The sequence below is a fragment of the Apus apus genome, chromosome 3 (assembly GCF_020740795.1).
Source record: "Apus apus isolate bApuApu2 chromosome 3, bApuApu2.pri.cur, whole genome shotgun sequence".
NCBI lineage: Eukaryota > Metazoa > Chordata > Aves > Apodiformes > Apodidae > Apus > Apus apus.
This window is the reverse complement of record NC_067284.1, coordinates 2,026,754-2,040,787: the sequence shown is the minus strand read 5'-3', so window position 1 is coordinate 2,040,787 and position 14,034 is coordinate 2,026,754. Positions and strand designations below refer to the sequence as shown.

The window sequence follows — 14,034 nt, the reverse complement described above, 5'->3', positions numbered from 1 at the left end:
CATCTCCTTGCAGCCAACTCTTCCATCCAGTTATGATTAAAACACTTTACGCAGCAGCAGGTTCAGCTGATGAAGCAAAGGCAGAGCAATTACCACCTTGACTTTATTATCACTAAATTAAAAAATATATGCAGCCAGGAAAGAAACACTGTGAGTCAGGATCTTGTAGGGGGGGCAACCCTGACAAGGTCACAGAAGGCAGCATTTTCAGCTGCAGCTGGGAACACCTGCACCGATTCAGTTGCCCCTTTTCAGCAACTGGAGTAAAACCAGCTAACTGACTGGTCACCCCCAAACAAAAGGTTCACACACAGCAACAGCCCAGTGCTCCAACTGCAGCTCTGCTGTGACTCCAAGGAAATCAGCTGCATTACACAGAGAATTAATTTGGCCCAGCACGTACAAACACAACCTCAGAGGGACTGGATGCCTGCATTACAGGCAACGCTTCTCACAAGAACCCATAAATCAAATTACAGAGCTAGAGGCAGATGCTTGTTGCAGAAGAGCAGGCTCTCCAGCACTCTGAGCTTTTACTTTAATGGGATGACTTAAAAAAAAAAAAATTACTTTAAATTTTCAGGCTACCTTGCCCAACATTACCCTCTCCTGTGTTACTTGAGGTGGGAAGCACCTCACCCAGCCTTAGACATCTCAACCCAAACCAGCTGTCCAAGCTTCTTTTATACACCAGAGAGAAGAGGAACTTCTCAAGGGCAATTTGAGATACTCAGTTTCCAACATCCAGATGACTTTAAACATCTGCCCTTTGATGAGATGAACTGCACCTTAATGGTTATGAGGACCTGGACTGGCATCTCAAATGGAGAATTTTAAATTAATGGAGGTGAGTTCCATGCCCCTCACCCCTTGCCAGGTCATTTATTTAGACAATAAGCTTTTACAGCTATGATATCACATCTGCCTGGTGCAAACGGTCCAGTGCTAACATGGGACTTCACTGTGCAGAGCTGCTCCTACACCTCTGCTCTGGAGACAGGCTGGGAGAGTTGGGGTGTTCAGCCTGGAGAAGAGAAGGCTCCAGGGAGACCTGAGAGCACCTTCCAGTGCCTGAAGGGGCTCCAGGAAAGCTGGGGAGGGGCTTGGGACAAGGGCAGGGAGGGAGAGGACAAGGGGGAATGGATGAAAACTGGAGGAGGGGAGACTGAGGTGAGACATGAGGAGGAAATTCTGGAGTGTGAGGGTGGTGAGAGCCTGGCCCAGGCTGCCCAGGGAAGCTGTGGCTGCCCCATCCCTGGCAGTGTTGAAGGGCAGGTTGGATGGGGCTTGGAGCAACCTGGGCTGGTGGGAGGTGTCCCTGCCCATGCAGGGGGTGGGAACTGGATGGTCTTGAAGTCCTTTCTAACCCAAACCAGTCTGGGATTCTATGATGATTTTCTCTAGGCAGGGTCAAGAATTCAAAAGCCTATTCTGGCCCCTCAGCCCTGAGGTGTGCAAGTAAAGAGTAATTGCATGGATTTGGTAGCTCCAAAACTTGAACATGGACTTTTCCCAAGTTAATTTATTCCCGAGTTAATTTATTTGTTTGGTTAATCAAAACTCCATTCACAACTAATTTGTTATACAGTTTTCCCAGGGCTTTTTTTTTTTTTTTTTTTTTTTTGTGTACTGCTGAAAGAGCTGATTTTGAACCAAAATGGTAAATCAGTTTTCTTTAATCTTTGCTTTTTCACACCAGTCTTCACAGAACTGAAAGTTCTGCACAAAATAGACTCTATACTATCTGCTTTAGGAGGAGCAAGTGATAAATTGCCTGCCTAGGAGGAGATAAGGTTATTCATCAAAATGGCTTCAGGGTGTAGTGTTTTGAAGTTGTGTTGAGTGTTAAATAACAGGTGAAAGGAGGAAGTTTTTCTTTTTGAAACTCTAAATCTAAGCCTGTTCAATAAAAAGAAGCAGACATCTGGTAGCCAGGCTGCTACTGAAAAAAAACCTCCATGGAGAGCCAGTGTAAATCAAAGCCTTCAAATCAAAATCAGGACTTTTAAGATTCCTTTGCATTTCTTTTCATAATAAACAACATCACAGTTTGGGCTCTTACACAATTTGTTCAAGATGACTTGAATGACAGAAGTTGAACACAACTCTGCTGTCCCCTAAAAATTACACCTCTGAGCACCTCCTGATTCAATGAAGGTTTTATTTTGCATTCTCAGACTCTCCTTTCCAGCTTAATTTGTCTTCCAAGAAACCAACTCACCCACTGCTGAGCTGTACTGCCAAGGAATGCAAATTCCCAGCACTTCCTGGTGGCATCACAGGAGATTTGTCCAACACAACTACTGCCCAAGTAAGAGTTTGTGTGTGTGAACACACATGATTTACTCATGCATGAGCTTTGAGAAGACAAGGGAGAATGGACTAAAACTGGAGGAGGGGAAATTGAGGTGAGACATGAGGAGGGAATTCTGGAGTGTGAGGGTGGTGAGAGCCTGGCCCAGGTTGCCCAGGGAAGCTGTGGCTGCCCCATCCCTGGCAGTGTTGAAGGGCAGGTTGGATGGGGCTTGGAGCAGCCTGGGCTGGTGGGAGGTGTCCCTGCCCATGCAGGGGGTTGGGACTGGATGGTCTTGAAGGTCCCTTCCAACCCAAACCAGTCTGTGAGTCTATGATCCTAGACAGAATGAACTCGTTTGCTCCTGCTGCTCAAGGCCTTTCTATCAAAGGTTTTTTATTTTCCTTTATAGCACCACCCTTGGAATCCAGAACACAGGGAGCAGCTGTGTTGGAATTTCTGGTGAAGGGTTAGGGCTTTTTGTAGAGGGGATAATGTTGAAGTGGGGGAGGGAGATGGCATTCCAATACAGTCTTCCCCTGATAGTTTCATTGCATACTGAAATCTGGGCAACACAGAACACCACAACCTTCTGAGGAGGACACTGGTACCATCCACAACACCAATCTGTGCTGGAACCAGGTGAGCAGTTTATCCAGGTAGTTGAATTTGCTCCCTGGAAATGAAACTTAGACTGACAATCCCCTTGCAAGACCATGGAACCAGATGTGACTCATCTATCATGTATTTGACACTGTTTCCCACAGTATCTTGTCTCCAAGTCCAGATGTTACAGCCTGGATGAACAGAAAACCCCAAGAAACGAGTGGGATGGTTGAGCTCAGAGGACAGTGGTTACTGGCTTGTACTCTACCTGGAGGTCAGTTACAAGTGCCACGGGGTCTGCACTAGGATTCCTCCTGTTTAACATCTTTATCAGTTACCTAGAGGAGATGTTAGATGACACCCTTGCCATGTTTGTGGATGACACCACATTAGTGGGACCAGTCAATACACACACTCAATGGCAGAGCTGCCCACCAAGACCCAGCCAGGCTGGAGGGATAAGCCAACAGGAACCTGGTTAAATTCAAGGAGCACGAATGCCAAGCCCTGCACCTGAGGAGGAAGGACCCCCTGCAATGGTACAAGCTGGGGACTGCCTGCCTGGCTGGGGAGCAGCTCTGCAGGAAGGTCCTGGGGGTCATGGTGCAAAGGAGGCCAAAGCACCCCAGGATGCATGAGCAGAAGCATGGCCTGTAGACCTAGGGACATGATTACCTCCCTGTCTCCAGCATTGTGAGAGTGCATCTAGATGCTGCATCTCCAGTTTTGGTCCCCACAACACAAGACAGACTATGATGAACTGAGGTGAGTTCAGATGGGAGCCACCAAGATGGTTGAGGACTGGAGCACTTGCCCTGCAAGGACAGGGTCAGGGGATGGGGCTTGTTCAACCTAGGCAGGAGATGGCTTAGTGGAAGGGGCTAATGCCAGCCTGTAAAGCCTACAAGGAGGTCATCTAGAAGATGGAGACAGGCTCTTCAACAGCACACAGAAAGAGGATAAGAGACAACAGGCATGAACTGAAACTGGGGCTTTCAGACTGGATATAAGGAGAAACTTCCTCACAATGACAGTCAAGCAGGACAACTGGCCCAGAGAAGCTCTGCAGTCTCCACTTTAGAGAAAACTTGGCTTTCAAGACCAGAATGGATAAAGCCTTGAGCAACCTAGTTTGACTTCACAAAGGGCCTTGCTCTGAGCAGGAGGTTGAACTACAGGCCTCTCCAGCCCCCTTCTGATTTGAATTATGCAGTGACCCTGTATGAAGAAAGCTCCCCATCCAGCTATCACTGATCCATGGGGAACACAAGCCATGTAATGTCCTCACCCCAGCAGTTAGTGAGAGAACATGAAAGTCTTCACAAAGTTAACTCCCTTGCAATAAGAAATAAAACCTCATGCATTCAGTGGTGTGCTCCAGAGTGTGCATGCTCAGCTAAAAAATTAGAAGGGAAAAAAAAAGTGAGCAAGATCGATTTTTACATTTTTATCCTTTCCTGTGGCTGATAAAATACTGCTCTTCTCAGAAGGTAACACTAGTAAATTCTCAGTTTAGGCTTCTGTAGCAGGAAATAGGACTCTCCCTTTGGAGATTATTCCAGGGCTTAAAAGATTTCATGCTCCAACAATTCCTCAAAATACTCTGATTACATGTTTCCTTTGTCAGTCTTATTCTAGTCTAGTACTAGATAAATCCTCTACCTCCAGGCTATTGACACTCCCCAGAGAACTGAGGACTGTTATGCCACACAGGCAATTAAAGAGATCAAGTGCTTTTAATCTCTCCTCAAATTCACTCCAACACCAAAAACCTGTTTGTGTTTCTTGCCACAACATCATGGTGGGTTTCTATCTCTGTGGATGAGGTCCCTGCAGACCAGCAGGTGTGCTCCCATCCAAGCCAGAATGTAAGAGTCCATCCAAGCTCTTTGATTCCCCTGCCCACAAAACCCCCAAATGTTTTCTTTTCAAGGTTACAACAGCAAGAACCTCAGGGGCCTTGTCTGTCCTCCCTTCATCAGCCCCATCCAGAGTCATTTGACAGCAGTGGAAATATTCTCAGTCACTTGGAGGGTCTTGGATCAAGTCCCAAATCTTAAAGAGTGAAAGCCAGGAGAAAATGAGGCATTAATTTCAAATGCAGCTGCCTGGAATTCCTGCCTTGAAGTGGAAACAGAACAACTTTGAGGGCAGGTGAAAGGATTCTTAATATTAAAAAGAATGGGATGAAGAGTGTGTTTTAACCTTCTAACTGAAAAAGGGCTTTGGAAAATATTCTGTGAAACTGTTTTGAATTAACTTATTCATCCATTCAAGGGGATATTTCACTCACATTCACTGGAAGAATGAAAACCTGAATGTCCCAGCATTTACTTTGATGTTCTCTTCATAAATTAGAGCTGATTGGCGTCTTTATGCAAATTACAACTTCTCAGGCTGCCTTCCCAACTAAAGAAAAACTACACAGACCAAGGTGAGGAGAACCAGCCCATCCAGGTACTTCACAAATCAGCAGGAACAGAAGATTACAGAGTTTCTAACACCTTTATACCCACCAGGAGGAAGTCAGCTCCCAACTTCACCAATGCTGTAGTTTTCCACAGAGGAGCTACCAGGATGGTACCAGAGCAAGAACCACAGGCTCACAGAGTGGTGGGGTTGGCAGGGACCTCTGGAGATCACCCAGTCCAACCCCTGCCAGAGCAGGATCCCCTAGAGCAGATCCCACAGGAACACGTCCAGCTGGGGCTGGAATGTCTCCAGGGATGGAGACTCCACAGCCTCCCTGGGCAGCCTGTCCCAGGGCTCTGGGACCCTCAGAGTCAAGAAGGGTTTTCCCATCTCCAGGTTCAACCTCCTGTGCTCCAGTTTGTGCCCATTGCCCCTTGTCCTGTCCCTGGACACCCCTGAGCAGAGTCTGGCCCATCCTCCTGACACCCCCTGCAGATATTGACCAGCACTGATCAGATCCCCCCTCAGCCTCCTTTTCTCCAGCTGAGCAGCCCCAGCTCTCCCAGCCTTTCCTCCCAGGCAGATGCTCCAGCCCCATCAGCACCTCAGTGCCCTGTGCTGGCCTCTCTCCAGTAGTTCTTGTCCTTCTGGAACTGGGGAGCTCAGACCTGCCCCCAGTGCTGCAGGGGAGGCCTCCCCAGGGCAGAGCAGAGGGGCAGGAGAACCTCCCTGACCTGCTGGACACGCTCTTCTCAATGTCCCCCAAGGAGGTGTTGGCCTCTTGGCTGCCAGGGCACATGGCTGGCTCATGGTCAGCCCGTTGTCCACCAGGACTCCCAGGTCTTTTCCCCCAGAGCTGCTTTCCAGCAGGTCAGTCCCTAACCTGTACTGGTAAGAAGCTGTGTTCACTGCTCACAACATGTGAGCCACCTGCAGAGCTGGAGGAAAGCCTGCCTACACGTGTCCCATGGGCATCAGCTCCCCTGGCTGCCCTCCAGCTGGCTGCTTTCAGCCCAGGGAACTTCCACCCAGAACGCTACACCCTTCCCCACCACAGAAGGTCTTACAACCACCTCCTAATTCCATGAAAACTGAGAACTGACTGTTCTCAGCAGGGCTGCTGTATCACAAGACTCAAAGACATCATCTGGATCAGGTCATTCATCATTTGCTCTGTGACTAATTCTTCCAAAATCAAAGCAACCAGCGCAAGGCACACGTCAAAGGAAAGCCAGCTCAGATGTTTCACTCGTGCACAGCCCAGTACAGTTACAGTATGACTAAGAAGTAGGGAAAAGCTGCTTTTTTTCTGCTCTTATCTTCAAAATGGTCCAATCAGTGGAGCTGAACCAAAAGAAAATACTAAGGCAAAGCAAGAAGTGAACTGAAAAGGACATCTTGCACTTGGTAGTGACAAACCAAACACACCCTGCTCTGCCTGCTCTGTACAGCTCACAGAAGAGCTGCTCCTTAGCTGAGGCTGCTGAATTCTTAAAAAACAGAGACAAGCAGCACTAGCTGCAGGCCATGAATCACATTAGCATTTGAATTCATGCTTGTATATCCTCTGGAGGAAAAACTCTCATCAAAGCAACCTAAGATTTCTGGTCTCTTTACAGTTCCTTAAAAACAAACTGGGAAATATTAAAAAACAGATTTCTGCCAATTTCAAACCAGGATGTTTTTGTTATAGATGACTGTAACTAGGACCAGTGACCTTGAAAATGTAAACAACCCATGCTTTACCTCTTCTCTTCTAATTATTGCTGCAAATATTTTTTCTCTCTCTATAAACTTGGCTGCAGGAACAGTTTAGTGTCCATACTCAGGCAAAGACCAGAAATTCCACAGGACTGAAAACAGTAGCACCCAATGTCACCAGCTGGTTGAAGGGAAAGGAGGGGAGAAGGAGGGAAGTATTTAGCACATGGGTAGTGATTTAAAATCAAGGTGGATGTTATCAGTACATGGAAAAATCAAGACAGAAAAGGCAGCCCTAAAAGAAATGCCGTTCAAGTAGTGCTGAAGAAAAACCCATTGTCAAGAGATAATCTTGGAAAGCACCTGAAGTTCTAGGACAGCAAGGAGGAAGTTCTGAAGCTTTCATGGAATCATGGAATGGTTTGGGTTGGAAGGGACCTTCAAGATCCTCCAGTCCCACCCCCTCCATGGGCAGGGACACCTCCCACCAGCCCAGGTTGCTCCAAGCCCCATCCAACCTGCCCTTCAACACTGCCAGGGATGGGGCAGCCACAGCTTCCCTGGGCAACCTGGGCCAGGGTCTCACCACCCTCTTCCTCCTCATGTCTCACCTAAAGCCACCCTCTTCCAGTTTTAAGCCATTACCCTTTGTCCTTTTACTATACGCCCTTGTCAACAGTCCCTCTCCAGCCTTCTTCTAAATCCTGCAGTCAGCAACCTGACCCCCCCACCCAAGTCCTTACCTTCTGATGTCCAAATTCATTCAGTACTGTGCCCAGTTTCTTCGTGTTGCTGTGAAGTTTGTGAGCAGGGATGGCAGGGTTGGGGTCCCTCCAGTCAATGGAGAGGCGATGGTACCACAGGTGGGGGCCCTGGTGAACATGGGCCACCTTGATGCTGGGGTCGAAGCGGTGCACCTCACATCCACTGTTGGCCATGCTGATCTCAAACTGGTTGTCATCATTGCCCAGCCTACGAAGCCAAGAAGGTGTAACAGTGAGTAGGACATTCTGAGGGTTCGTAGGAAAGAAGGTAAAATCCAACCTATCTGTTGCTGAAGCAAAGTGGAGGAGCTGTTGTGCTCCTCCTTGCTGTGTACCCACAGCACTGAGCACAATCTAACCCTAATTCTTGATGAGATCACCAGAAATAAAGTTAGGGTTCCACCTGCTGAACATCTGAGATCAGTATGTAGAGAAAGGACATTCTGAGGAATGTGTGTTTTATCCAAATGTCACATTCATAACTGACCTTAAGAAACTCTTCATGAAAGTTTTCATGTATAGAAACTACTGGAGTGGGTTGGATGAACTAACCTAACCAGAGAATTCAAGCCCAATGCAATAAGCTGCACTGGATTAGAATGAAGAGCTCCTTTCATGGCAAGAATTAAACCCCTTTTAGCCAGGCTGATAACATTCCCAAAGAGCTTTTTCTTAATTCAGATGTTGACATCATTTACAAGACAGTAAATTCAACATCAGAATCTTTGTGCTATTATGATTCCTCTGTTCTCACTTTGCTTCCTCTTGACAAGATTGTACTACTTAGGCCCCACTGCACAAACTTGCAATAACCAAGCCATAAGCAGAAGAGCAAATACATTTAAAATGTCTACAGTACTGCTTTGTAAAAATCAGGCACATTTCCCACCATGTATATAATCTGGTGTCACAAAGAGGAGCCACAAGGGCCACCAACAGGGACCAGACACAAGAACAAAATGCCTCTTTTTCTCTGTGCACAGGAAGACACAGATAAAAAGCAAATATAAAAATAACCCCTTCCCAACAGCAGCAGTTACTACACAGACTTAAGAGGAAGATTGCTACTAATTTGGCAAAGACTCCAAAGGAGAAAAATGAACAGTCCCATCACACAGCAGTGTTGTCTCATTTGTCCCCCTCCCTGCCTCTGTAGAAACACAGACTTCCCAAGGCTGTGCCCTATTCCCATGTCCTACAGACTGTTGTTTCACACAGGCAAACTACACTGTAGTAAAAGTTTTGGTATTGACCATTGCACTCCTATGTCTGGACCACAGGCCTTCCCTACTGCATAAAACAGCAGGTCCTCTTCATTCCTACTCCTCCAAGCTTGTCCCAGAAGTGGTTCACACCACGTACTCACCCTTAAACTTGATCAGAATGATGCTCTTGGATATACCCACACGTAGCACCAGGAAGAAAAGAGATTTCTAAACCAGCACGTCAACCAGTGGACGTGTCCCTGTGTGACCTGCCCTGGGTGTTCTGCTGCAGCAGGGGGGTTGGACTCCATGATCTTCAGAGGTCCCTTCCAACCCCTCTGATTCTATGCCTCTATGCACCACCAGGATGGCATCTGTCCATCATGCACAACCCATGACAGGGCAGTGCTCTTAGAGGAACTGTCAGAGCAGCTGCTGCTCTGCACCACAATTACCCCTAGAAATGGCACGAGTCTGAAATAATTCTGGCCACTCGCATCAATAAATAAAAGCTGATTCACTTTAAATCACAGAATGACAGGATGTCTGGGGTTGGAAGGGACCTTGAAAGCTCATCTAGTCCAGCCCCCCTGCAGTCACAGGGACCTTTTTAACTAGATCAGGTTGCTCAGAGCCTTATTGAGCTGGACCTTGAATGTCTCCAGGGATGGGGCCTCCACCACCTCTGGGCAACCTGTTCCGGTGCTTCAGCACCCTCATGGTGAAGAACTTCTTCCTGATACCCAATCTGAATCTGCCCTCCTCCAGTTTTCGTCCATTCCCCCTTGTCCTCTCCCTCCCTGCCCTTGTCCCAAGCCCCTCCCCAGCTTTCCTGGAGCCTCTTCAGGCACTGGAAGGTGCTCTAAGGTCTCCCTGGAGCCTTCTCTTCTCCAGGCTGAACACCCCAACTCTCCCAGCCTGTCTCCAGAGCAGAGCTGCTCCAGCCCAAGGATCATCTTTGTGGCCTCCTCTGGACTCTCCAACAGCTCCATGTCCTTCTTGTGTTGGGGGCTCTAGAGCTGGACACAGTTCCACAGACCCCAAAGTTTGGTGGGGTCTCAGCAGAGCAGAGCAGAGGGGACAATCCCCTCCCTGGCCCTGCTGCCCACGCTGCTGGGGATGCAGCCCAGGACACAACTGCCCCTCGGGGCTGTGAGTGCAAATCCCAGCAGCACTAAATGTCTTACATAGATGACAGACTGGTGAACTAAAACAACTCGTGAAGCAATGTTTGGAAGACCATGTGTTTTGGAAGTTACTAACACGGTATGACACTTCATAGAATCATAGAGTGGTTTTGCTTGAAAGGGACCTTAAATGTCATCTAGTTCTGACCCCACTGCATGGACAGGTTGCTCACAGCCCCATCCAACCTGGCCTTGAACACTTCCAGGGTGGGTGCCCTAATACAGGCTATGTAAGGACAATGTAACTGCCCTGTTAGGTCATCTCCTCAACCATCTAACCCTTCAGACATGCTGGGAAAGCAGGAGGTGACAGGGTTTGCAAAAGCAGCCCAGCCTGCTTTTAAGAGCAACTCAATTTCACAGGATTCCAGCCTGCACATGTAGGAGGAAAAGGGAGGAGTTTTCATACATTCAGCAGGCATCAGGATAAAAGTTCAGAAGTCAGCCAAGTGAATCGACACATTTGTTTGCGTGTGGCTTTCTACAAAAGGGACGCTGATCAGCAAAGGCCAGTGTAAGCCCTTAGGAATGAGGAGTTGGCTAAAAATGGACAACACATCAATTGTTGGGGACAAGTCACAGCATTAGAGTGATGAGCTTCCCAGCGACCGAGGGACACACGGGTCTGTGACACACTTCTGACAGCACCAGCTGGCACGATCCACAGGGCCAGATGCTTTCAAACCAACCTCAGGCTGCCTCCCAACAGGCTGCTGCTCATGGGGGCTGTGAAGGCAGGTTCACTCTGGTGCAAAATACAGAAAAAAATGAAAAAAAAATAGATGAGGGTGAAGAAGGGGCTGATTTCTCTTCTGGCACTCTAGCTAACAGCTCCAATTTATGCATGAAGAGAGATCTAAGCAACAACAAATACAAAAAAAAATGTGTAGATGTGGTATTCAGGGACATGGTTTAGTGGGGGACTTGGCAATGCTGGGGTAACTTGATGACCTTAAGGGTCTTTTCCAACCCAACCTGTTCTATGCTTCTATGATTTAGCACAAAAAATAAGGTCATCTCCAAAAGAACTGGTTTGAAAAATTCCTGACTCCACACGTGATCAAGCTAAGGGAAGGAAAAAGGCAAACAAATGAGGTCTAAGAATGATCCCATGGTACTTAAAAAGGGACCATGTTTAAAAGAACAGTGGGGAGGTCACAGAGAGGCCTTCCCCCACCAGCAGGAGAGAGCAGCTACTGCCTGCAGCAACAGAACAACAAATGCTCACGACACTGACCTGTTTTCACTGCAAAGGAGGAGAGCTGGGTGGCAGGGTCAGCAGTGCCCTGCAGCCCCCCTGGCAGGGCAGGGATGGGAGCCTGAGCCCTGGGAGGGGTGCTTGCAGGGGGACCCTCCAGGATGTGCCCTGGGGAGAAGGGCTGGCCCTGTGCCCCCCCAGCAGCAGGACAGGGACACAGCACAGCAGGCAGCCGTGTCCCTTGGCTGTCCCCTGCACCCGGACTCCACGGAGGGTCACAGCACAGAGAGAATAATCACTGGGCTGCAGTTTGCACCCAACACAGCACAAAAGCCACTTTGTCCCCTCCAGCACAGCTCTGGTGGCACCTGTAGCTGATCCAGCCTGGTAACTGCAGGTTCTCCAGCTCCTGCAGGGACCACAGGGCAGAGCTGTACAAAGATGCACGGCACAGTCCAGCTTTCCCTTTCTGTGCTCCCCATCACAGAAGCACAGAATCATCCTGGTTTGAAGGGACCTTGAAGATCATCAAGTCCAACCATAACCTAAACCCCCCTACCATAATCTACTCTACCCATTCAGTGTTTAAATCATGTCCCTGAGCATTACATCTGGATTTCTTTTAAACATCTCCAGGGATGGTGACTCCACCACCTCCCTGGGCAGCCTGTTCCAGTGTCCAACCACTCTTCTGGTAAAGAAATTCTTCCTAATATCCAGTCTAAACCTCTCCTGGTGCAACTTCAGGCCATTTCCTCTCATCCTGTTTTTACTCACTTGGGAGAAGAGCCCAACTCCCACCTCCCTACAACCTCCTTTCAGGCAATGAGGTCTCCCCTCAGCCTCCTCTTCTCCAAACTAAACAATCCCAGTTCCCTCAGCCTCTCCTCACAGGACTTATTCTCCAGAGCCTTCACCAGCTTGGTAGCTCCCTCCTCCCCTTCTTTCTCAAAGGAAGGTAACTTGGGATGAAAGCAGCATTGCCAGCCTGGATCCTAAGGCCCCTATGCTTTAAGATCCACCTGAAAGAGCTTTTCCTTCAATATTGCAGCAAGCCTCTTTAAACCTCAACTGGTAACTTTCTGAAATCCTATTCATTTATATTATCCCAGCTTGAGCGCCTGCCTGTGGTGTTTGTAACAGACTTAGCTTAATCCAAGCAGATTTAGCACTAATAACTAGAGCTCACTAATGCACATTGCAATTATGTCTCATACTGGGAAATCCTGTCCCCCAAGCAAAAACACTCCTGCCTCCCAGTAGTGGAAGCAACTAATACTAATCTAAAAAGACCTCCAGACATTTCAGATGCTGCTCGTTTCCATTCACAACTAACCTCTCCTACAGCACTCAAGAAGGCAAAGCCTGATCAGCATGTTGTGTTCCATTTTTAATGATATATGGATTTAATTCAGGATTCCCAGTAACACTCGCACTGAACTTTCACATTTGTCCTCCATCCATCCTCTCCAGAGAGAATATTCTTCATCGGAAGCAGCTGCTCACCCTTTGCTCTTTATGAACTGTATGAGATAACAAAAATGCTTTAAGGGGATTTTTGTCTTACTCAGAACAAAATTACTTTTCTGCCTGTCATAAGCCAAAGGAAGTAAGTCTGAGAGAAGAATTATGCAGTAACGAGCTCCAAAGGCTGCAGAAGTAAACCAGAGGATTGAAGACTGCTCCTCCTTAACCTCAAATACTTCCCTTTCCTCCTTAACCTCAAACATCTCCCTTTTATTTTGTAGCTGTTTCCTGTGATGCTTGGGCATTTACCACACCTGTACCTGATGATTACTGAGAGCCATCAGTTTTAATCTCTGCTATACCCTACTGTTCCACCAGTAAAGAAAACTTGGCATTCAAGCTTCCTGTACCATACTCAAACCAGCATCACTTTATATTCATCCCTGTGTTACCTGCCACGTGCTGATCACTGGGAAATGCCACCCAGACCCAGCTCCTTGCCAGCCAGCACTTGTAACATCACTGCAGCAACACCACAGAAATAAACTGTGCTGGTTGAAGCCTCTCAGTTCACCTCTTACATAAAACTGGCTCCCAGGACAGCAAAGACAGTTTAATTACGGTTTTATTATACAGGCCTGGAGACTTGGGGTGTTCAGCCTGGAGAAGAGAAGGCTCCAGGGAGAACTTAGAGCACCTTCCAGTGCCTGAAGGGGCTCCAGCAAAGCTGGGGAGGGGCTTGGGACAAGGGCAGGGAGGGAGAGGACAAGGGGAATGGGTGAAAACTGGAGGAGGGGAGATTGAGGTGAGACAGGAGGAGGAAATTCTGGAGTGTGAGGGTGGGGAGAGCCTGGCCCAGGTTGCCCAGGGAAGCTGTGGCTGCCCCATCCCTGGCAGTGTTGAAGGGCAGGTTGGATGGGGCTTGGAGCAACCTGGGCTGCTGGGAGGTGTCCCTGCCCATGCAGGGGGTGGGACTGGATGATCTTGAAGGTCCCTTCCAACCCAAACCATTCCATGATTCTATAATTCTATTAGGCTGCTGCTCCAGATCCCAGTGCTCATTCTCCTAAAGCACCTGTGCTCTGATGGACAGTGCAAAAGGCCAGTGGGCTGAGGAACTCTGAGGACTGACCTCCCTGGTCCTCCAGGGAAGCAGAGTATTTCATTAGCAGGGAACCAGGCTGTACCTGTGAAAGCACTT

At 48.1% G+C, this 14,034-nt stretch overlaps 2 protein-coding genes across 3 annotated transcripts in view; both read right to left on the bottom strand.

Annotated features, from left to right (window-relative positions):
- Positions 1 to 14,034, bottom strand: part of DDO (D-aspartate oxidase) — a 102,231-nt gene that overhangs the window by 37,557 nt on the left and 50,640 nt on the right. The gene's annotated exons all lie outside the window — the stretch shown is intronic.
- Positions 1 to 14,034, bottom strand: part of METTL24 (methyltransferase like 24) — a 63,269-nt gene that overhangs the window by 48,220 nt on the left and 1,015 nt on the right. The window contains exon 2 of the mRNA XM_051613193.1: positions 7,756 to 7,984. Within this exon, the coding sequence (XP_051469153.1) occupies positions 7,756 to 7,950 (195 nt within the window). The 5' untranslated portion in view covers positions 7,951 to 7,984. The remainder of the gene's footprint in view (positions 1 to 7,755; positions 7,985 to 14,034) is intronic.